Below are 25,711 nucleotides of genomic sequence, written 5' to 3'. Positions count from 1 at the left end.
TTTGTAGTGTCCCAAACTTCACGGGTTCTACAACAATAGTGCCCCTTCCAGAAACTGCTTTGGCCATCTCAAATGTGAACTCTTTCCTCATTTTCTCCCTTCCCCACATTTCACTTTGTGGAAAGACTAACCCAGTGGGAATAAGCCCACCACAGAGAGACTTTTAACTTCAAACACATCCTGGTGTCCTATGAGAGAGAAGTGAAACTACCCAAGTTTCCTCAAATAGTCTGCCCCGGTATGTTATTATTATTACCATCATTATTATATTTTTTTTCTTTTAGTGGTTAATACACGTATTTTCTACTGTTTAACATATGCTCAGTCCAAATTCCTTGCTTTCTCATGCTCTGTAGGGGAATCTATTTTCAAATAATGTTTCTAGACATTGCTATATCCTATGCTACTACTTTAGGCATCATGAAATACCTGTTTCATACTGGTGTGACTGTCAACAAGTTCAGTCAGCTTTATGTAAATTGCTCGCAACACCCATGTTCGGCCTACTTTTTCCCAATTTCAAACTATAGGGATGCCTTCCAAAACCAGCAAAGCCAAACAAAGCCCTGCAAAGTCAACAAGCTTGTTTACATGTTAGCCCAAAAACTGACCCCATTGGTCAAGCCTGGGTCTTATTTACACCTGTACCACGTGTGGACCAGTCCTTCACAGTGTGAGCACTGTACCTCAGTACTGAATCTCAAGAGTTTTGGGAGCAGATGCACTGCCAGTATGTGTTTGTCTAACTTCTGGCATGCAGTTTTGAAATAGCTGAGCCATGATCCTCTGAGGAGGTTTGAGTTAGTGTGATGGAGAAAAGAAACTGGAGAAGAAAGATTTATCCTGGGGGAAAATTAAAATATTCTCTGTAGAAATGCCTTTTTCAGAGCTTGAGGTATGATGGGTAAGTGTAAACACAGAATAAACTCTTCCTCTTTAAGCCCTCAGAGGGAGGCTGGGAGATACATGCAAATTGCTTCCAAGCTGCCTAGTCCCAGAGTAAACCAAATAGTTAAAAGTAACAATGAATTGATGATTGAAGCTTTTGGTAGTTGAAGGCAATTTCATTTTTATTAAACAAAAAAAAATAAAAAATTATTGTAGACTCAAATGTGTGAAATACTTTTCCTCTCTTCGAAGCAACTATTTACCTATCCATATGTAACAAATGGTATTCAGTAATAGAAATGTAAAGTGTTAGTCTTTTGTAACTTACTGCATTACACTGATCATGGCTCATTTCTACATGCCCACAGATTTCTCTTCTGAATAAGTTGTTTGATTTTGAAAGTAGCATGTCTACTTTGCATTATTTTTGTACATCATTTGGATGCTCAGTTACATCAACAAATGTGTATCTTCTGTGGTCACACAGTTATACCATGTAACATTAGCATTAAAATGGCTGGAATAGCATAACACAGCCAGCAGAAAGGACTGTGGCACTGTCTACCCTTTTAGCTGAAAACATCTCAGGAGTGACTTGGTAAAGCAGGTAAGAATTACACTGTTACAGACAAGCCTGAGAAGAGAGCTAGACTCAGTGTAAACACTAATGCTAAATACCTGTTTTGTAGGTGAAATAAGATGTCATTTTCCTTTCTTGTTCCATTCATTAGATCTAGTAAAGCAATGTGGAGGAAGTCCCAGTTTCTCATAGCTGTCTGTGTTGGTCATTGACCATCAGAAGAGATGGAAAAGAGTCCTCACAGCACACAGGTGCAACCATACAGGAAAACAGACAAACACAAACAAACAAAAGAGCAGGGATATATTCCAGTGAATTTTGTGCTTACTAGAAAAAAAGGCCCTATGAGTGAGGCTAGGAATCTGCAGGTACCTGAGCAGTGAGTCTCCCTGCTCAGCTGAGAAGGGATGGGTAGGCAGCACATGGGGGGCCCCCAGAGTGCACCCCAAAATGCTCAGTTCCATTCATTCATTGTCTCTCCGACGGCCTTGGCAGCAAGGCAGTGAAGATGCCGGTTCCCTGTCCTACAAACAGCACACAAATGAAACACCTGGACCTTGCTCAGCCACCCCAGCTCCTCCAGCCTGCCTATGCCTGTTATGGAAGTGGCTACTTCAGGGACATCCTCCCCTGAAAGCGGTCCTATCAGGGCTCATTTTTTTGACACTAGTTTGTTGCGTCTTTCCCTGAAATGCTTCTTTCAGAAGCAGCATTTAACTGAGTGAAGTCAGCAGTGTGTACATGGTGCTAACTACTCAAATAACCAAGAGCTACATGAGTACTTTCAGATGTGGGATCTTCTGACTCCTCTGACTAATATTCCTATCATAGCTGACTAAGGAGGGCTTGTTAAAATGTCAAGAGATTTTTTTGGTTTGTTTCTGTTTGATTGTTGTTTTTGTTTGTTTGTTTGTTTGTTTGTTTTACTACATAGTTCACTCTCACTGTAGAGGATAATGAACTGACATACTGTTTATTCATCCTACTTATACAGTCCCATGGCAGGAGGAAAATAGTTGCTGCAGCCTAACTGATACTGCATAGTTCAGAAAGTCTTACAGGTGTATGAATAAGAGTGACTGCTCCTACCTGGAAGCACAGATTCAGCTCTGATATTTAAGAGTAGGTCCACATTGAAGATAATGCAGAATAACTATTGCCCAACAAGGAGAAGTCTGCTTCTGTACAGCAAAATTTCTGCTGGAGCTCCCCAGACTGTGGGACTAGATTTTTTCACTGTCATTGAAGGACACCAAGGAAAGGTCCATGACATCCTTGCTGCCCAGCTCAGGGCTATGCAAGGGGCAGGGAGCAATTTGTGCATGTCCCTGAGCACTGGCCTGGGGAAGCAAGAGCTGCAGCCTCTAGGTGGATGGGAGGGTAACACTAAGCAAGATGTCTCAACCCCTTTCATGCACATCTGGAGCTACCTCTTACCCGTGAAACCTGTCCCTCTGCTGATGGCTTGGCTCCCAAGGACAGCTTCTGAGCCTGAATGGTCCTCTGGTAGCTCACTCAGCCATACACAGCTCCCATGCCAAACACTTATGAAATAGTAAAGGAATTTTGTTTGATGTTCATAAGGATGAGATATCACTAACAGAACTATAACACAATAGAGCATAATTCTATATATATATCTGAAGGCAGCATTAGCTTGAGAAAGAGCCTAGGGAAGAAATGCCTAAATTGAAGAGGATGTAAAGAAAATGCATGTATATATGCGTACAAAAAAAATAGGCAAGGTAAAGTTTGCCATCAGTATTTACACTACTGACCTACCCATCAGCTCTTTCTGGTCATTCATTAAATGCATGGAAATTTGTTTAGTGCATGGAAACTATTGATTTTGCCTAATTAAATTATTTCCTTGCATTTCACAGGGACAAACGCTAAACATGGACTGCGCTGTAAAGCTTGTAAGATGAGCATCCACCACAAGTGTGCAGACAGTATTGGACAACAGCGTTGCATGGGCAAGCTGGTAAGTGAGCAGCCCAGGGCAGCAAGTGTGTGTGGGGGACACCTTACTTTGTATGCCAGACCCCCAGGCTAGCATTTACTTGAAAATACAACTACATAATCCAAACCTAGCTACATATCAGAATTAATTCCTATGATTTAAACTGTACTTTCTGTAGTTGAAATTTCTACAGGAAAAACTACATATTAGTCAAATATTTTTACAGAGTTTAACAAAAGAAAAAGCCTTCAGTTATGTTTTATTGGTTTTTTCCACTGTTAGGGCTTGAAGAAAAATCATAATTCATCTTTAAAAAAAAAAAAAAAACTGAAGGAGATTTCGCAGTACAGAGCTTGAAGCAATCTCTCAGTAGGAGAGGAGACCTGCCTCGTATGGACACAGCACCTTAGTGCCTTGGTCACCTTCTGAGCAGCAGGTTCTCATTACTGGCAAAGGCAGGATACTGTATTTGAGATTATTCTAACTTATCTTGGTGACTTTTTTATGGGAAAATGGTTCTTTTGGTTACTTCTAGGGAAAAAAGAAAAAACACTTGGGAAAATTACTATTTGGAATACGGAGAATAGGTACAAATATTCCTGTTTCAGTTCTGTTGCAAACATGTGACAACTGAAGGCACTTACGACAAATCTAAGCTAAAAACAAAGAACCTTATATATTAAATGAGGAAAAACATTGCTTGATCCCAGCCTCAACTGTTGTGGTCACTAGTTTACAAAAACAGAAAACAAGAGGCAAAATTTATAGCAGAAGGAAGTCCAGCAAAGTCATAGGAGTTTTATGAGTTCATGTGGTGTCTGAATTTGGTTTGTTTGGGGCCAAACTGAGGCTGGGGAATTGGAATTTATTCTTACAAGAAACCATATATATCAGTCCCCTCATTCCTTCATAATCCATACTGCAGCTCATTAGTGAAAGAACTAGTTCTGGTTTTTGTTTGTTTGTTTGTTGTTGTTTGTTTGTTTTGGTTTGTTTGTTTGTTTTTTAATATATATTGAATATAGGATACAGAAAATATGCATATCCTCAGGAGGCTTTTCCACTTCTCAGTGTGGCTAGAGGTTCTAAAGGCCTGCAAAGATCAGAGGTCTGAAAATCCTTTTGTGAATCTCTAGTGCCTTGAAAGGTATTTCCAAAGACAGGTGTTAGCACCTTCATTTTGGGTACTCAGCCTTTACTTGAGATATTTCCAACCTGAGATGGTAGGTAGAAAATTAACAGAAAATATTTAATCTTCTAAGAATGGTCTTTAGAGTGATATAGGACAACCTCATTGACAATACTGTGGTATTCTTCAGTGGTGTAGCCTGAGTTGTTATAGTGCATTTCTCTACAAACAGACATTTAGGGGACATCTGGTATTGACTTGGTGAATTTTTTGACCTTGCTAGACAAAAAAAAAAAGCAGTGGAAGCTGTGGTCAGTCAGCAGCAAGCTTTAAAATTCTTGGGTTTCACAACTTTTTTACTTGAGAACATGGAGATTTGGAGACAGGGTGGGGAAGGATAGATGCTTGTTTAGCAAATGCAAATCAGTGCAAATTCACATAAGAAGAAAGGGAGAGGTGAACACAGAGCTTCCCAGAACATCTAATGATTCAGCACTTCTGCTGCAATTAATTAGTGCTGCTTATGTGTAAGACAAAGGAAAAGAGGAGGCTGGAAATGAGCCCATCCTTCTTCCACATAAATACAGGAAATTATTCTTTTCCAGGAGAAAAAAAAAATCAAATAAATCCCTGATCTCTGCACCCTGCAGTGACTCAACAACAGGAGGCAAATTTCCATCCTTGCCACACTTCACAGAAGAAAAATCCTCTCTGTTATGCCACTAGACAAAGAGCTGAGTTTATTTCTATTATGTCAATCATGGTAGCAATTCACTTCATATGTTTTTGTTTTCTCTCCCTCCAGCCAAAGGGATTTCGACGGTACTACAGCTCACCACTACTCATTCATGAACAGTTTGGCTGCATCAAAGAAGTGATGCCTATTGGTAGGTTTTGATTGCTTTTCCATTCTGTCTCCCTTTGGCAGTGCTCTGCAACAGCAAGAGCAGACTTCCAGCACGGTATTTGCCCTCAGCAGCCTTCCAGCTCCTTTCAGTGACTGGATGTCCTTTTGCCATCTCAGGAAAGGACCACTTCAAAGATACAAAGCTGGAAGAGGAGAGGGTGTGTTTATTGCGCATTTCACTCAAAACCCCCTACACATAACCTCTTAGCAATAATCTTATTTATAATAATAGCCACCTGATCTCAAGGTAGAAACTTAGAAGAGAGGTGACAGTAGAATACTGAGGTGAAGGTCTGAGCTGGGAAGACCCAGGTGAGAGACAGACATCAAAACAGTGAGAGGCGTTTGCATTACTGGTCTGGCTCTTGCTAGGTTCCTGTTCTTTCTCACCCACCTTTCTTACTTTATTTTTTTCCTTATTGAATGTTTCTACAGTTTTCCCAAGTATTTAAAAGGCCATATTTCGCTCACTGTAATAATTGAAAGGGAAAATTTTGAAATGGAGAAGCTCAGTTGGTTCTGGATAATACTCCTTTCCACAAGTACTATGACCAAGCAAGCCTGGCAGTATAAAAAGATGAATGCCAAAAATAGGAGTTTATTAAAATGGCATTTTGGTTTTTTTCAATGATTAAAAAAAAAAAAAAAGTCAAATTAATTTCATTTAAGTTTCTCTTTCTAAAAAACATCTCTCATTTTTGTTAAAAATAGTTGAAACATTTTGAGAAAATGACTTTTTTGACTAAAAAATTAGGTGTGCTTTTTTCTCATCAAAAATCAAAATTCCATGTATTTTTTTCAGTACTTTGGCAAAATTTTCTTCCTTTTATACAGTAATGCTAAGGTACTGTATGCTAAGTGTTTACTGCCTTGTATAACAAAGGAGGCTGAGGTCTAATAATGCAGTAAAGATAAAAGGGTTTCATCTGGATCCATTCATGCCAATTGAAGACACCCATTTCTCTGCCACGGTAGAGTATTTTAGCTTAGAGGAAGAATGGGAATGAGAAATGATCAGACACACCCGTGGGGGTAGTGGGCTTTCTGGCTACCCCTAGACTGTGCTGAGCAACCTGGAGCAAATTCCTAACTGTGAGTACTTTCTGATGACTGCCCCCAGGCCCCTGTTTGTCCCACACTGGGGAGATCAACATCTCTCCAGGAAGATCCAGGTCATCTTGCTTATCCATGTTATCGCAGTAGCAGTGCCATGAGGGTTAATGGCATAAAGGTGATGGCCCACGCACACCACCCAGATGCTCTCTCATGGTTTTCCCATGACAGGGATTCAGAGAATCTGTATGAGGGAAGGATGATCTTTATGTGAGCAGAAAGGCAGCAAAAAAATTGCTAGCAAAAGCCAGTTCCACTAAGTTATTCAAGCGCTTTTTATCTGGATAGTCTCTCAACTTGTATTTCTAAACATACATCCCAACATGTCGGTACAAGCAGATGTTTCTCCAAGTGGAGCAGGAACACAGCCAGAAATATGTTTCAGGGACTGATGCATGTTTTGCTCCTTCTGTTGCAGCCTGTGGCAATAAAGTTGATCCTGTGTACGAAACTCTCCGCTTTGGGACTTCCTTGGCTCAGAAAACTAAGAAGGGCAGTTCTGGCAGTGGGTCTGACTCTCCCAACAGGAATTCTGTAAGTATCCCACACCTTTGTTCCATTTTCTCTTTAGAGGAGCAACACACATTGATTCACAGGAGCTGGTACTGGAGTTCACAAAACTTGCATTTCAAGCTGAAAAAAAAATAAATAAATAATAATAATAATAATAAATACATAAAAGCTCATTCCCAGCTCCTGAAATGAGACAAGAAAACACTTTATTTTCATAAACTCAGGTTTTAAGTATCTTTTTGATGACTCTTGAGAAAAAGAATAAAGTACAAATTAAGTGAATAATGTTCTCCTATCAGATTGGAAAAGGAAATTATATTTTTTATTTTTGCGTATCTGTGGAAAAGTGGAACAGGAATATTTAACTGTGATCCCAGAGTGAACACATCTTGCCTGTTGCTGATAGTGGACATTTACCCTTCACACAAATGGCAGTGTTGGGTTTGAAGTCATCAGAGCCTAGATTTAGATGTACACCTTCTTCCTTCTCCATTGTATTCTCAAGGGGGGCATCACAGGGTTGGGCTCCTCTCTCCAAATCCCAAATGCTGACAGGTGTTCTCAGTTTGTTATATTCCAATAAAGAGACTTTCACATTAAAGTTAATCTTTGTCATTCATTCTCCCTTGTCATGAAAGTCACTTTCTTCAGGACTGTGGCAAGAGGGTGGAAAAGGAGGACAAGGGAAAAGAGAGTTCCCTTAGTCCTGACTGTGCTAAATCCTTACCTAGTTCAGTAATACCACTTAAGCATTTGTGTAAGGTAATGTCTTGTAATGTCTTTCTTTTCCCAAGAGATTCTCCTCACCCCTCGAAAACCAATCACAACTGAATGCACTGCAGACTGAAGCTGATTGTCATGCCTAAAAATTAGACCCATGCCATCTGACAATCTTTCCTGCACTTACCTCAGAAGAAAAAAAAAAAAAAAAAAAGATGGCATGCATGGAGGCACCATGAGAGTTGGTCTGCAGCCCTCAGAATGAATACTTAATGTTTAATTAGACTTGTGCTTAATTCTATTTATGTTTGGTAAAATGTTTTCCTAGGACTTAAACATAAGCTCACTCACATGACTGAACTGCAATTTCAGATGGTATAGGTGACCTCTAAACAGACTTGGAATTGACTCAGATAGGAAAGAAAGCAGACAAATTTACACAAGAACCAAGTGTAATCTGCAAGGGGGTTATTGAAGGATATGTCCTTCATATACTCTCGTATGTGCCTTAAAAGGAACTTGGTAATTTTCATTCTTTTTTTTTTTTTTTTTTTAAAAAAAAAAAGTGACTCTACCACCTGTCATATTGTGGTTACAGTTCTTACTTTCAATTATTTCATTTACTTTGAAACAGAAGTTCTACAAATGTAATTATTGCATTATAAATAAATAAAGCATTGAATTATGAATATAATATATGAATAATATACATATGATATATATATGATATATATAATATATATGAATACTCATGCAAAGAAATCATGAATGCTGTGTCAGCTTTCCCTAGAGAGCTGACCTTAACTAGGTGGGGTGTGGGTGTAGAAGGAGGAACACAGGTTCATTGTGGGAATTTCTCCAGGGTATTGAGGCTGAAAGAGAATATAAAACGTGTCAGCATACAGAAAACAGAGAACACAGAGAACTGAATCAGCCTGGAGAAGAGAAGACTGAGAGGGGATCTCCTCAGTGTATATAAATATCTGAGGGGTGGAGGACAGAAGGATGTAGCCAACCTCTTCTCAGTGGTTTGTGGGGATAGGACAAAGGGCAATGGCTGCAAGATAGAGCACAGGAAGTTCCGCACTGACATGTGAAAGAACTTCATGGTGAGGGTGACGGAGCATTGGAACAGGCTGCCTAGGGAGGTTGTGGAGTCTCCTTCTCTGGAGATATTCAAGGCCTGTCTGGATGTCTACCTGGGCAACCTGCTCCGAGGAACCTGTTTGGCAAGGGGGTTGGACACGATGATCTTTCGAAGTCCCTTCCAACCCCTACAGTTCTGTGATTCTGTGAATAAACAGACGTGAAACCATACATTCTGCCAGTGCAAGCCTGTGGACTAAATCAAGGATAAAAACCAGGGGCAGACCCAGTCCTATCCAAAACGATGGGGCCATAGAGCTTCACAGCCATTATGTGTCACCAAGGAGCAGGCACTGACCAGTATCCAGAGCAGAGAGTGACACAGAGCCCTTAGAACCCAGGTAAAAATGCACTGGAGTATGCATGCTAACTGTCTGTGCAGTTAACAACACATAGGGACTAAAATCCTTCCCCAGTACTTCCTCAACTCTGTGCTGCTCTACTCCTTGGAAAATAGAAGCAGCAATGCAGCGGTGAGGCTCACAGCATCACTGGGCCTTTGTGGCTCATCCATGCCCCAGTCCTGGGAGCTGGGGACTGCTTTGGGGTTCTGCTGTGGGACCAAACTATGGACACGAGGGATATGGTGACATCTGGGAACCTACTGCACCTTGCAGGTGTGTCCAAGCCAGCAAAGGGCTAGCTCATGGTCAGAGCAGTATAGCTGCACCTGCCAAGGCTAGTTAAAAGGCCAGGAGCTGGGATTTGCCTCTACAGCTTCCAGGATTGAAGCTCATGCCTGTGCAGTGTAGAGATACTGTCTTGTTCTGAATTAGCCAAGGTATTTTTAACACAACTAAGCAGTGTGGATGCACCCACTATGATTTTCAGCCCAGATTCTGCACTTCCTGTAAAAGAAAGTAGCCATATGTTCCAGATTTAGTACTTACTGCTTCCTTCAAAATGTGTTTCTGCAACCCACATTTATAAAGTCACTTGGGGTGATGTAAATGTGATTCCAGTTCTTGTTAGTGTTTGGGGGATCAGCTCCTCTCAAAAGCAGCTTTGTACCTCTGTGATTTCTATTAGACCCTTTGTCATATAACTCTTAACTGAGTTAGTCCTTTGGCATGCCTGAGGTTTCAGATGATATATATGTTGAAAAGACAGTCACTGCACATCCCACATGCAGTAGTACCCAACAAAGTATGAAGCTAATTAAGAATTCTGATGCTAGTCTAAGAAGACTATGCCATAGCAATGAACTGAAAAGTACCCGTACTGTTTCAACAAAAACGGTCTTTCCCTTCCCCACACAGTGATTAGAAAATCCGTAGATCTGTTCTACATTGACTCCTTGTTATCATTTCTATTGCAGTGCCTTCTTATCCAGGGGTGACCCATTTGTGCAAGGTGCAAGACAAGCATGGCCTGGTCCAAAAGTTTGAGTCTAAAAACAATGCTTAACAGAGCAGTAAAATATAAGGCTGTGAAAACAGCAAGGGAAACAAAATAATCACAGGATGCCTGTGGCATAAATCTACTCTTAACTCCTTCATTCATCAGTATACTTGGGTTGAGAAGTAGCTAGGAAAGTTCTTGATACTGGAAATAAATTTACAGGAAATATACTAAATTGCTAAAGTACTTTCTAAAAAAAAATATTTGTTGTCAGCATTAATGAAAGGAAAACATAATATAAAAGGCTGCAAAGCAATTCTGATTTTTGCTCCCTGAACAAAGGCAATGAATGTTTGTCATTTGGCTTTTCTTCCTGAAATTCAGGCAAAGGTCTACAAATCACTGAATAGAGTTGTGTATACAGTGTAATTCTAGAGTGTCATAGAATAATTAAGACACGTGGAAGGATTTAACTTAAAATCCTGTTAACAATAAATAAATAAAGCTTAGGAGCATATAAGGACTTGCAGTTTTTCATACTGGAAACATTGTCTCACTCTTCAGTGTAAAGTTTTGTTTGTTTGTTTTTTAGTATAGTTATAAAAGATGTTTTACCCAAAAGAAGTCATGGGGGTAGAGTTCAGAAACTGAAGCTCTGTAAGGTCAGATTCAGACAGAGTTGTTTGGAGTAGCTTGTGGTTCCTCTCAGGCTATACATGGAGAAACCAACGCTTGGGATTTTGTCATCCCATATTTCCCTATATCCTAGAACAATGGGTCCCTAATAGCAATTGACATTAATATTGTACACATCAGAAATCATAGTAATTCTAACAACAATATTTTGGTTTAATTTGCCTCTAACTATACCAATCAGATGAAAGAAAAAGGCAGATATTTCAAAACTGACTTCACCAACTCCATCACTCTCCAGCTCCTTCTTTCAAAACATGTTAACAAAATTAAAACCACACTTATGCTACAGTTATTTTACTGAAAAAAAATATTTAAGGTTAATAATTTGATAGTCAATAGTTTCAATTAATGGCCAGTTTCTTCTGTAGACAGCTTTTTGGAAAACTTGCATCATCTACAAATTCCACAAAATCCCTTCTATTATATAAAGACAACTACATTTTTTAGCATATAGTCATTTTTTCCTTAACTTTCACTTCACTTTTCACTGAAAAAGTTTTTTACTCCAGGCTGGAAATCTGTTTTGGAGTTCTTTCTGGGCTTTTACTACTTCCTGTGGAGTAGGGTATTTGTTGTGTACCACCAGATAAAATGTTTTGTGCAAACCCATCAGGTTGTCTTGCTCTGCTCTGATAGCGCCCAAATGCTGCATTTCCCAAAGGCTCATGTGTGGTCCTAGTTCACCTTGACACTTGTTTTTTCTGTTTTTTCCCATCTCATTTCCTCTTTCTGTCCCTGCAGACAGCTGACCTGGCAGAAGTTCCTGAGGAAGCCGACAGCAGCCTTGACATAAGCAGGAAACGCAGCAACAGTGGTGAGTGCTCCCAGGCCAGGATCATAGAATCATAGAATATCCTGAGTTAGAAGGGGCCCATAACAATCATCAAGTCCAACTCCTGGATAGCATCTTCAGATGTATTAGCCTTATGCAGACATGTATGCAACCTATTTTGGATGTTTTTTTTTATAGAATATCTATGTTTCAGCACTATTCTGGTTTTAGAAGGGGGAAGTGGGTGGCACAAGTAGTTGGTGAAAGAATTTAAGGGATTTGTTTTGAATGTTAGATGAAATCCAAGCCACTGGTTTTCTTAATTTATTGTGTCCTGACATGAGACAAGGTTCAGGTCCGTTCCCTGTCTCCTGTGCTTCATGAACATTGCTGTAATCACTTTAAAAGCTTCAGTTCCACATTGGTAAAGGGGAACAAAAATAAACCTTATTTTTTTCTTTTTCTATAAGTCTAACTTGTCTACATATCTCTATATAACATAAACTTATTGGGGTAGGAAATGAATCATATAATATCCATATGTCTATAAAATATCCATCACAATGAATCCTGATTATAATTGCAGCTTCTCAGTACAACGACAGTATGTGCCCCAGTAATATTAGTAGCCAACTCCTTTGTCTACTTTGCAGTGAGAGTAATGTTTTTACTGCAATGATGTGATGGGATTTTTAAGAGTTAGGGGTGAAATCTCAGACACTGCGGGGTAGTGTTCGTGACCCTCTTCTTGAATGGTAAGGTGCGTGGTGAGGGAAGCAATAAGTACAAACAGGTTTGAAGCACTTCTATCGAATCTTTTCTAAGAGCACAAGGAGTCTACTTTGCTGAATCTCACATGAGATGTACGCTACAAAAATAAATCACGGTGAGCGTAGGTTTTTTCTGTTAGACCCCCATGATCCTTAAGTGCAGCTGGTAATATACGTAGGTGAAATGCCAGCTTTAGCTGTCTATTCCCCCTTTATGCTACCGCCTCCTCATTCCTTTACTTTCCACATGGTGCCATCACTTCTCTTCACTGTGTTCAGTCATTTCCTCCCTTTCATTCTGTAAACATCCCATCCACATTATCTTTTCTCTTCTGACAATTTATTTAGCTTTTCCATCTCGCAAGTGTAAGTTTTTCTGACCTGGTTAAAGATAAAGAATTCATACTGCTTTACACTTTGTAATCCTGCCCACCTGAGATTAATTTGGCCCTGTCTGAGTTTCCAGATAACTTTTTTTTTCATTGTTGAACAGGAGTTTCATTTCTGAAATCCAAAGATACTTTTTTCTGTGAGATCTGCCTTCACTTAATGCACTAAGAGGCATTCAAGGAACTTACTACAAGAGATTAGTTTAAAAACCAAGCATGTGTCAAACCTCCAAATAACTTCCGTGGCACATTAACAATTCCTTTGATCACTACTGGCTTTTTTACAGTCCATCCTTCAGAGGCTCAGGGTATAAATTATGCACAAGTCACTCCAAAAATTTCCCCTTGGTAGATTTTTAATAAACTGCCTGTACTATTTGCACAAACTATGGAAATGTTTGGTTGATTGGTTGGTTGGTTGGTTGTTTTTTTTTTTTGGTCTTCTGCTGCTAGGGCAAACAAATATGAAAATAGGTGGATTTCTGTTTTGTGGAGACATGAATTACATAGCTGTATGCCTTTCAGATTCAAGTGCCTCCTTCCAATATCCAGAGACCATGAGCTAAACAGAGATTAAAAATGTAACAAAGTAAATTCAGAATATTGCTACAGGGTGATTCCCACTCCTTTTTCCTCAGTTGTCCACTGCCTCTTTAGCAGATGGTTCCACATTAATGCCTTGATGAATCAGGTCCATTCCACTTCTTTTCTTTCAAAAAAAAAAAAAAAAAGCTGACTTCTGGAAATAAGATTTTAGGAATATGCACATTTGAGCCTCTTTGTTTAATGGGAACAATGAGAACAGTGAACAGCAAAAAGGACTCAGCACATGCATGGCAATGTAATCAATCCTGTAGACATATGACAGTAACTTCAAGGGAAGATGGTGTCTTTCAGGCCCTGGCACACGAACTATACAGCAAAGCTATCTAGTTTACAACTGTAAGATGACATACTTAATTTCCAGCCCTTCAGCCTCCTCTAAGCCAGTTACACTCCATCATTACTGTGAATTGCCATCTGTAACAGAAGTTCCACAGGCCAAAATGTACTTTAAATTGTGTGTATGAGCCTGTTATCAACAGGGATTTCAGGAAATGTGGGACTTCTTCCTGGCAAAGCCAGGTTTGGTGGGCACTTCTCTGTATACACAAGGATATGGTCCATGACCCCTCCCCACCACCTGGGTCAGCACCACGGCTCACAAAACATGTTAGTAACCAGGCTTTATTTTCTGTCACTGAGCAGAAATTACCCTGAACATGCTGCTGTGCTGCAGTACATCCACTTACCCTGATGAAAGAGTTTCTGCAAATCCAAAGTGCTCCTGGTTACTCAACTCATTTACCAGGACTTGTTCAATTTGCTTTCCTATCTCCTTTTCCTCTACCAAAAGAAAAATAATGATTAAAAAAAATTAAAAAGGCATAGAAATTTGAGTAGGATTTAAACACTGCCAGTGCGCACTTTATACCCCTTTATACACATGCCAGCTACCCGTATACTTCTCTGCTTTAAGATTTTGCAAAGTGTTTTTTTTGTTGTTGGTGGTGGATTTTTTGTTTTTGTTTTTTGTTTGTTTGTTTTTGTTTGTTTGTTTGTTTTTTGGTTTGGTTTGGTTTGGTTGTTTTTTTTTTTTTTTTCTTCTTTTTTTCATAAGGTTCCCCCTTCTGGTGCTGGTGACAGTGTGCAGGGTCAGTGTCCTTCTGTGACAAGACCTGGTGAAGTGCACAGTGAGCCACTTATTTTCTCTGAACACATGAAGCAATATCACAGCAAAACAAAAAGAAAATAAACTCAAGCAATAAGCCTGGTCCTTATTACTGTTTCTGAGATTTGCAAAATGTTGTTAGAGACTACAAAATACAGCTTCTGCTTGAAACACCTGCAGGTGTAAATGGTGGGAGGAGAAGCTGATGGTACTAGCTGCTGAAAGACTCCAGCTATTAAAATAATACTCAGACTTTATCCAGAAAACACCAAGTCATTTCTCAAATGTGAAGGGGGATTCAATGAATGTAATAAAGCCACTGTGGTGTTTCCAGGGACATAAGTGAAGACAGGCATCTGTCAGCTCACAAAGCAATTACGAATACTGCGTAACTGATTAGTATCAGGTACTGTTAGATGCTGCCTCCATAAGTTTCTGATTTAATAACTTAGAAGCAAATTTCCGAACATACAGGCCTGTATCTCATATAACCCATCTCGACTTAAAGACACATCAAGTACCCCTATGAAATCAGAGGGAGAGGCAGCGTATTTAGTGTCCCCAGGCAGGGTCTACTGGAGAGAGAGGGCAATGCCTCTCAAACATTCAGGGACAGAGGGTCCAGAAGCAGGGTTGGCTACAAACTTCCCTCAGTATCACTCATATATGGTCATCAGATTTTGCAGTTGCTTTTAAATGGAAATCCTGCTGGTCCTAAACATGAAAATACAGCATTGAGTGTGAAGAAAAGGCTGCAGGGCTTTAAGTAGCAATGCAATTGGGGGACTTAGGTTCTATGCTGTACCTATGCATATTCATCTGATAAAAATGGCTTATTTATTATGATTGTAAATTGTTCAGGAAAGAGATTGTTTTGAGCCATGAGCCAAGGTTAGTGGGATACCTGGTTTTGTTGGGGGTATAAAAAGGTTCAGAGGAGAGCACAGGGGATCAAAGAAAGTAAGGGGGGGGAAGGAAGAGTTTAACAAAACTAAGCTGGTTCTGATGAGGTGAAGAGCCTTAACCTATTCCTAAAATGTCATATGTTTGCTTTATTTCAGTGTTTACATATTCTGAAAATGGCACAGAACACTTTGGAGAAGAACCAAAAAATATACATTCCCCGGTATGGGCAAAATTTTTCTAAGAATGCAATGGGAATGGGAAGACATATATAAAGCTTATTTTTACAGACAGCTGTGAATTTACCTTAGACTGTGGAATTGTAGTACAACTGCTGGGGCACTATTATGGGGAAGCGTCAGTATCTGACTGTCACATAATTATAACATTTCTGGGCCACTGACCACAGTTGGAAGCAGTATACTAGATTGGATGCCTCTTTGGTTGACCCATTATGGAGCCTTTTGTGTTCTTTCTTCTGTTTATTACAAATTGACATTGTGAACACAAAAAATCCACTGTGGAGGCCATGTCATAACAACGGAACTGCAGTAACATAAAAATCACAGGCCTGACACAATCTGAAAAATTACCCAGACTTTGTTTTAGGTGCTTTTTTTTTTTTTTTCCCTCCAGATTTCCAGTGGAGAAGAGGAGGTGTTTAAGAAAGTGATTTTCCCTCTCTGCTCATTGGAGCTATGCACTGTACAGCTCTAGCTCATCCATAATGAGGACTGTATAATAGACACATCATAAAAATGCCAGTAATATATTACTGGACTTGCAACATTCATACATTAACAGAGAGCAAAAGACAGACTTATTTTTAAGAGCTTGACCAAAAGACCAACTTGTTCAGATTTCTGCTTGTCTCCTCTGGAAGCCTGAAATTGGATTTTGGTGTTCAGAGAATCTTGTGTCATATACATGAAGACATTTATGGCCTTAGTGGCTAACGGTGTTTCTGGGTGACAGTCCTCCAAGATGTGAAAGCAATGAGATTCTGTCTCATCTCTTGGAAGACCAGGCTCTGGTTCCTCACTGTGACAAAGGCAACCAAATTCCTGAGTTTTCCTACACATCAATAAGCGCCAGATATCGGTACATATTGCACCTCATTTCTAACTCTGTAAAGGACAGATATTTACATTTTCTCTTTATCTTTTTTCTTAAAGGGACCATTTTATAAAAGCACGCTACAAATGAACACTTATGTTGCCTTGTACAAATTTGTACCACAAGAAAATGAAGACTTAGAGATGAGGTAAAGTCCCAAAATATTTATTAGTTGATTTGACCCAAGCAAACTGATACTTATATGGTTACATATGACTTAGGGAGGTGATAGGGGAAAAAGGGTGTTTGGAAGAAGGGAGAATTTATTCTGACATTTGTTCTAGACATTTTTTTAATATAGAAACTCATAGAAACCACTCACACTCTCATAGAAGCAAAGCTGGCGACCAATTTTTTGGCAAGGACACAACAGATAAAATGTTTCAAGGACACCTACATCACTTCAGGAGGAAGATGGCTTTCAGCTAGAAAACATTCAGTTTTCAGTTGCCTTTTTTTTTTTTTTTCAAACAGAAGTTTTCAACTAGGAATTCCTCACCAGTTCTCATGCTAATGATGAACATTTTAATAGTCCTGTTTAATTTTCCCTCATATTCATATTATATCTGAGAAAAAAATAAATTTAAAAAAATGATGTCCAGCTGCTGGATTGCAATGTTTTCACCAGAAAGATGCATTCTAAGCTTTGCAAAATAACCTTGTTAATTATCATTTTTAACACTTCCTGCCTCAGTTCTGCACCAGTTGCTGCAAGGTGTAATCCAAACCTGCTGAAGTGCAAGGCCATCTTTCCTTTGGGTACAATTAGCTTGACTCATGCTCCTCACATTTTGCAGGACCTTGCTAGAGCTGTTGACTTTAAATGTGTCAACTCTCTTCAAGGCATCCCCTGCATAAAAATAAACATGCACATGCCACAGAATGTAGGAAGTTGCCAGAGAAATGTCCCTGTTGTCAGCACCTCCTTCACAGAAAGCCTTTTTGGTGTTCCCAGCTGCAGCTTCTCATTGCTCTGGAAAGAATGGGTGGGATGTAAGGCATAAATAACAAGTTTCCCTATCAGTCTGCTTTGTTAGCATTTCTTTAGACATGACAATTCTTCCACTGAGACACCAGTCTCAATTTGGACTTGTGTCATTTGGCTACACCAATGTTGTTTGTTCCATGGCCATAAATTAGTAATGGATGGATTAACGCTATTACATACATGCTGCCAATAGCACCAAAATGCTGTTTGGTGACTGCAGAGCCAGGCAGGATTCAGGTTGTTTGAATGACTTTTTATTTAACATAGTTGAGTTAACCCACATGAGATGGGTTCAGCATAGCAGCACCGTTAAGACTGACGCGCCCTGTCCTGGGACCCCGAGTCAGGGACCAGTTGGACACTGATCCTGCCTAACAGAATGACAAGAACTAGCAGGGGAAGGAACTGAGCTGGGATGAAGAGTTAGGGGAGATTTCTGGAAGTCTGAGCTCATGTCAGAGGGGATGCAATGGGTGGCAGACTGCTGCAGCTGAGAGGCACCAGCCCTGGTGACATCAGTAATTAGTATTTGACACAGCTGTGATTTCTTTTTCAACAGCGGGAGCAGCCAGCATAGTTTTCCAAAACTGGCATAAGTAAAATGGGATATCCCAATAATAAGTTTATTCTAAGAGATAGCCTTATTTTACAATGCCTAGAGCAAGTCCTGGAGACATGCACCCCTGTGTTTCAGACTCTGAAGTGATGAACATCTACCTTGGCACCTACTGAAATCTAGAGCACTGATGTTGAGCAAACAACTTGTCCAGGGCTGTGAAGAAGGATAAGGCCAGAGAGACATTTCAACCAGCAGTAATCACCAAGGAGGTTACCTCTTTTCAGGCACTTAGCAGCCTAAGTCTAGGCAGTAAAAGTAATATAGATTCACTTGAGACTTCTATTTGTGAATCCTTCTGGGGAGATTAGATACATCTATGTTAGTCTTGTACTAAAATAATCAGAAAGTAAACTTTTCAGGTCCTGCATGTAAAATCTCAGTGCTCAGACCGCTGACATGGAAAACTTTAGGTTTAGTTGCCCTCTGTCTCCGACAGCCTGAAATGTTTTTTTTATTTGTTTGGGTTTTTTTTTGGTTGTGTTGTGTTTTTGTTTGTTTGTTTGTTTTTCTTATTTTTTCTTGTAGCCACAAGGTTGGAAGGCTTTTGGAGGATGGAGTTCCCTAAATCCTTCTTTTTGAAAATGTTCCCCACTGCAGTGTAAGGGCACCAGTGACATTACAGCCTATTTGTTTTGAAGTGGGCTCATACAAAACCTAAGTATTTTATATTAAATGTTGACTGGAATAAAGGACTTGGATGTCCTTTACCATGGAAGAAGTCTTTTACCACAGGGGTACCAAGTCATGCTTTTTCTCTAGCTTCCTTTCTCACTGCAGTAACATCTAATTATTCCAAACATAGTGGAACAGCTTCCTGAGGAAGGATTGAGGAAAATCCCACCCTCTTGCCCTATTGATTAACAACTTTCTTTGAAATCAGAACATTTTGGTTCAGATCCCAGTGTTAGAGGAAAGACTAAATGCCAGTTTCTCCATTCATAAGCAGCAGTGATAACTGTTGGGCAAGTAGACCAGAGGTCCACTGCTACTCCCACCTCCATCTGGAGAAGACTGTATCTTCTATGTGTACTCTGTGAGAGCCCACTAAACTGGACCCTCTGTTCATCACTTACTTCAGATGTGATGCAAGCTCTTTTGCTGATACCTCAGTGACACAATAATCCTAACACAGTGTGCAAGGAAAGCTGAATAATTAGGGGTCAACCATTAATTTTTTTTTAAGATCAAAGAGATACCTCTTATCAAGCAGACAGATTTCTGAGGTTAATCCATTTGCAAATGGGCTTCCACTTATTTTCTACAACACAGCACTATTATAATTACATAATAACATTGATGAAGTGCTACCAGTGAGGGGAAGGAGGTCAAATAATTGTTCAACTACCTGTAAAAAATCAGCTTGGCACATTTCACTATCAGCATTTCCAGCCAAATTATTCTCCTAGCTCTGCTTTGGAACTAGTCAGCTGGATGTTGATACTTAGCAATTACAACCCTGCACCGTGCATTATAAAGGTAAATATGTCCCATTCAAATCAAAAAGACATTCCTGAGCAGAATTATATTTCCTGCTGACTAATTGCCTTTGTCAGTTAAATAGAAATATTTTCCTGCTGCCTTTCTTCTGCAATCACAGCTTGAAAACACAGATGATAAAGTAGTGTGTCCCAACAATGGGAAATGTCTTGAAATAACAAGACAATGCCTGTAACAAATAGAGACTGTATTTTAAACAGTTTCTTATTAAACAGGAAATAAAAATTCTAGTTCATAGAAGATGTCATCTCCCAATAAAGATCTAGCCTCATTATACAGACTCTTTTCCTACATTATGAATATGATTTAATAAAACCTTGCTGCCTCGTTGAGTCTACCTGCAGTAAATGCTCAGATAAAATGACCAAGGAAGGACCGCCTCCCTATTAGAAGCTAATTGTGGGAGCTGATGCAGCATAGCTATTGAGTCATCTTAATCCACTTTCCCTCTTCTAATTACAGGCCAGGGGATATGATCACTCTTCTGGAAGACTCCAATGAAGACTGGTGGAAGGTATGTGCTAATTATTTTGTATCTATGTATCTTGTTTCCAGAGGGATATATATATATATATATAAAAATATATCGATTATATATATATATATATATAATATAATAATATAATATATATAATATAATATATATATTATATATATAATATATAATATATATATTATATATATATATAATATATATAATATAATATATATATATATATATAATATAATAATATAATATAATTTATATATATATATATATATATATATATATATAAATTATATATAAATATATATATTATATATTTTTATAATATATTTTCAATGTTGAACTTGTATTAAAACTCCAGGTGTTAATAAACTTCTTCTGTCAATATGTTTTCTCCACAGGGAAAAATTGATGACAGAACTGGATTTTTTCCTGCTAACTTTGTTCAGAGAGTGCAACATGATGAGAAGATCTACAGGTGTATCAGGACATTCATTGGCTGCAAGGAGCAGGGACAGATAACTCTGAAAGAGAACCAGGTAACTGCATGGGGATCCCCTGGGCTGGATCCCCATGAGGCTTGAGCATCCAGCAGTCTGTTATGACTGGAGGGAAAGCTGTCTAAACTGAGCACAAGCAGATACTGTTCATTGCAATTTAACTACATATTCAAGATTTTTTATTGATGGGGTAATAGTCTAGCAACAAGCTAAGAGCAGCATTGGCCTTGTGTGAACACGTACTCCCTGCCTATTGTGGCCTAAATTTTCAGTCTCACAGCTGTTCATAAAGATGCTTTACATGTCACTCACCTGCTGACCTCAGAAGAACAGCTTGAAAACAGAGTCTTAGAAGTAGACCTTGACGGCCTGACAAATGGTCTGCTTTTCTCCATACCATTAGAGCTAATCTAATAAAATACATTAGCTCCCTCCCCAGACCTTACTTTACCTAAATATTTTGCACAGTGCATTGTTTCAGCTTCAGCAGGAGCAGAGTTAACACAGCACTGAACAAACTTCTGAATCTTAAATGTAACCCTTACTAACTGGTTACAAAATATCTCTAATCATTAATTGCTTGTGATACCACTTACACATCCTCTCTACAAGTCATAATTTATTCTAAACTACAAGTGCTGCTCTGAATTATAGTACACCACAATCAGAGAAGATTTGCAGGGTCCATTCATCCTGCTGAATTCTCAGCAGCTTCTACTTTGTGCTATTTAGGTGGGCTCACAACATAAAAGCTACGGCCACCACTTTGTCGTGTGCCTTTGATCTGATTCTAAGTACATCTTTAAAGACAATTATTACTGGACTTTTAATACATTCAAATGTCAAGACTAGTGATGCTGCAATAAATGCTTGCTGGGGTAAAGTGAGAGAAGAATATAGCTCAAAATATGTAGTAAGGGACAGTCAAGTTTGGGGCATAAGCTCATGTAAATAGGAGGACTGCTGACTAACAGCCGTATACAGCCTAGGTTCTACAACACCTTGATGAAACAGGAAGCCAGCTTTTTCTCAGTTTCTTGTCAAGTCCAGCTTTCTTCCACTTCTTTAGGCATTTCCTTTCCTCAGGTGATTTATGTCACATTACCAGGAGGTGGTTGCCTTACAGTGCCTGGAAAGCCACTGATTTTAATATAAGTAGAGCAAAAACCAGAGTGGACTCCAGGACCATAATTTTATTCATGCAGAACCTCTGTAATGTTTCATTACAGGGGTAGATAAGGTTAACTTGTACTTTTGCAGCTGCCTTGTGGCATAGCAAAACGTACAAGTGCTAACAGTCCAGTATGCAGCTTTTAAAGGAAGGCATAGCAATACAATAACCAGAATATATTTTAACTGCTCCTGTGCACTTATTACATTTGGCAGCCCTGAAGTTGCTAGAAAGAGATAAGGTGCCTAATTTTCTTTCTTTTTTTAACCCAGCTCTTCTTCTGATTGTTTATATATACACACACACAGGGAAAATCAAAAAAAAAAAGCAGAACTGTAGGTTTGGCACCCTTTGTGCTCTAGTATAAACCAAGCACAAAGGCAGAGCTTGGGGAAATGAGTGTGGAAATTGGTGTGCCAGCGTGAGGGAATGGTCACAGTCTGAGTCCTTCCTTGTCGGTGGACGTACCATATTCTCTCTGTCAGAGTGGCTGCTTCTGCAGACAGCAAGGGCACAGTTTCTTGCCTCATTTCTCAGAAGACCACAGTTTTTAAGTGGGAAGGTCTGGCAGCTGCATCTGAACACAAGGGCTTCAGATTGTCCCTAGTTCTTAATAGGTTTATAAAGGAGCAGGCAAAAAGGGGATGAATCCATCCTGTCTGTCTACTCCCTCCTTTTTTTAGCAAACTTATTTAACCCCATCTATCTCAAATCCATAAAAATGCTGAGGGTGAAAGCGAGTGCTAATATGTTCTTGCTCCACGGTGGGAGAGGCTTCAGAGAAAGAAAAGGAAATAGATGTTTGGTGTAAAACAGGGGACAAAGATCAGGCTGCACCAGCATTTGAGTGCAGAGCACTGAGACAAAAGGAGTGGAGCCAACAAAGCCTGCTCCACCCTCACACAAATTATGCAAAGAGGGGACACTGAAAGAGCTTCAAAGACGTTTTGAGTAATTTCTAAGTGGGTTGAGTTCCAGAAAGTCATTTGCCTCCCCCTGTAGCTCCATGAAGGGATTCGGCTCCCTAGTAGTCTCCAGTGGGAGCTGGCAGCCTACTCAGGACCAGTGTGCAGCAGCAGCATGGAGGCAGGAGCACAAGGACTCCATGACCCAGCCTGCAGGACATGTTCCTGCCTCAGAGATCATTTCCTGAATGGCACAATTTATTGTCTTTTTTTTTTTTTTTTTTTTTTTAGCAGAACAACTTTTCTTTTGCTGTGGAAAAACAATTCTTGTGGGAAAAAAAAATAATTTTTACTGGGAATTTTGTACTTTAAAAATTTATGTTATATTTCCAAAGACAATTTTCCTTTCTTCTTTCTTCAGACACTTCTCTTATTTTCTGTCCTTTCTTTTCCCATCATTTATTTCTCCTGCTAGGAGAGGTGAACAGCATGGAATGCATATAAAGTTTTAAAAAAATCATCTGAATAGGACTTCTGGAAAAAAAAAAATATATATTCCATTTCCATTTGGGAAATATGTGTGGGATATAAGCAGGCTTTTTTGCTTTCTCTGGGCACAGTGTCCAGAGCCTCATGAGCACAATATATGTACTATGTGCAAAGCACTGGCTTGTTTCAAATTAGCAAGAAGGAGAGATCATTCATTACTACCAATTCCTGTCAAGTCTCACTTTAGCTAGAAAAACTCATTAACTCATCTAATAAATTCCTGTATTCCTATTCTTATGGCAGATCACCTTCATTTTACTGTGTTAATTCACTGGGGAAAATTCTGCAGGGCTTTTAGAGGGGCCAGGGCCATACATACAATGAAGGCAGGGAAGATATACCAACAGGAAAAAACATTCAGTGACAGTAATATGAATTTTCAGTATATCGCTTGATAACATCCATAGTTTATACTGCAGTTCTCTATCTCCTCTGTACCTTACATGAATATTCTCAGATTGAGAGTCTATACTTATAAAGCATGATTCAAAAAATGATGGGTATTCTTTACACAAAGGAATATAAGCACATCAACAATACCTAAGAAAAGCCATTTCAGGCAAGCAGAGCCATTTTCAAAGTTTGAAACACAGTGGGTGAGGCTTCCTCTGGAATCATTTGGTATTTTCATGTCCTGTGAAGAACATGTTGGGTTTCGGCTTCATGTGGACCTTTCTGGCAAAGCCAATACTCAAGGAGAGCAGCACTCAGGGAAAAACAAAACAGCACATTTGCACATCTTGTGCAATATGCATGGTTTAGTCTTCACAAAGGATTCCTTGAAAGTTTCATTATGGAATATGGAACTCGGCCTGGGGAATAAGAAGTGTACTGCTTCAGAGACACCAGCATCTTGGAGTTTAGGGTTCAGCGGCAGACTTGTGGTTCCTGAAACCAATTCAGAAGGTGACTGGGCACCACTGGGCTCAATCACAAATCTTCAAGAGAGAGGCAGACTTAGCCCCTGATATCAATAAAGTAGGGTTCTTAACAGGGAAAAAAAAACTGGCCATTTTATGTTTTTTGTTTGTTTGTTTTAATATTTTTAAGCTGTCCCACACACAATACTGTCTACATAGTTTCCAGCTGTGATTGCAGCTTCACTTGGATATATAAAATTTTCTCCAGCCTGTAACTCTTGCTCTAGTCTACCTGAATCCTCATATTATACAAATGTGTCTTTGCGTACCTACAGGCTCTGTTTTCACCTCTTTTCACCAAAAAAAAAAAAAAAAGTCACCATTTTGAAAAGTTGTATCTAATGTATCATCAGGTTTTGGAAGAGCCTCTCTTTTAAAATGCCTCTAAGATTTTTGATCATCCTTATTTTTAAAGAAGTCATAATAGTCTATTGTCTAAATGTCTGTTTTCACTCCTCTTCTAACATCCTATTTAAATAAAGGAAATAAACTCTTTAAAACAAAAACAAAACAAACAAAAACTACTCACACCCTTCATTGGCATCTCTTCTGATGTTTACAGGCTCACAAATATAAACCACTTTAGGGATTAGATCTTTGTGATTAAATAACTCAATTGATCTTACATTGCACAAGTGCTCTTGTGCAACAAAAATAACCCCAAACCACATTTGTAACAAGATTGCCAGTCAGAAACTGCCTTATCCAAATGTGGACTGTGAGTTTATGTAAAGGTCAGTGCAACTTTTTGCAATGAATGTGGTTTTTAAATATTACTGAGGTAAACTAGCCCCACTGCAGAAAGCATCTCCCATCCAGGTTCTGCAGTGACTGCAAACAGTCCTCTGCTGCTGTGATGGCCATAGCCTCTAAACCAGAGCTGTCAGCCTTGCCGTCCCTGAGGCATCCCCCAACTCCTGGTCACCCATATTTCAAAAAACGTAACTTTTAGGTACATGTATATAAGCAGCTATTTGTACGCCTGATCCAGCCACCTGAGGAGAGCCTGGGAATGGACACATTCAGGCACAGGCTCCCAACCTTGAGGCTGGGCTCAACAGGGCAGGATTGCAGCTTAGGGGATCCAACAGGCTCAGGTCTTCTGATTAGTCAGGGTGCTTTGTTGGTATCTGGTTTTTCAGTGCCTGGGAATTATTTTAGGTACCCACACTGTACATCCTGAAGTACTTTAAAAGGAACTGAATTTCTAAAAGCATGATTCAGCTGCCTTTGAAAATCAGCTGCACTGCTGACACAAACCCAGCTCAGAAAGTGAAGTTGCAGTTATTCTTGTGCTCCCCTGCAATAGATGCTGCTCTTGAGAGCTAGGCTTGAAGGAAAAAGGGCCCTTTTTTCCACCTCTTTGATTTGCACTGATGCCAGTCTTTCTCAACAGGGACATTCGTTCAGAGACACTG

At 39.4% G+C, this 25,711-nt stretch overlaps 1 protein-coding gene across 3 annotated transcripts in view; it reads left to right on the top strand.

Moving 5' to 3' along the window:
• The window catches only part of STAC (SH3 and cysteine rich domain), an 80,055-nt gene that overhangs the window by 46,886 nt on the left and 7,458 nt on the right, over positions 1 to 25,711 (top strand). For all 3 annotated transcript variants that reach the window (XM_068670659.1, XM_068670657.1, XM_068670658.1), the window contains 8 exons: positions 3,352 to 3,452; positions 5,366 to 5,447; positions 6,999 to 7,114; positions 11,738 to 11,810; positions 15,700 to 15,764; positions 16,717 to 16,805; positions 20,224 to 20,275; positions 20,650 to 20,787. In XM_068670659.1, the coding sequence (XP_068526760.1) occupies positions 3,352 to 3,452; positions 5,366 to 5,447; positions 6,999 to 7,114; positions 11,738 to 11,810; positions 15,700 to 15,764; positions 16,717 to 16,805; positions 20,224 to 20,275; positions 20,650 to 20,787 (716 nt within the window). The remainder of the gene's footprint in view (positions 1 to 3,351; positions 3,453 to 5,365; positions 5,448 to 6,998; positions 7,115 to 11,737; positions 11,811 to 15,699; positions 15,765 to 16,716; positions 16,806 to 20,223; positions 20,276 to 20,649; positions 20,788 to 25,711) is intronic.

This window comes from Anas acuta, chromosome 2, assembly GCF_963932015.1.
Source record: "Anas acuta chromosome 2, bAnaAcu1.1, whole genome shotgun sequence".
Taxonomy (NCBI): domain Eukaryota; kingdom Metazoa; phylum Chordata; class Aves; order Anseriformes; family Anatidae; genus Anas; species Anas acuta.
The sequence above is the reverse complement of the archived record's forward strand: the minus strand, read 5'-3'. Positions and strand labels throughout refer to the sequence as shown.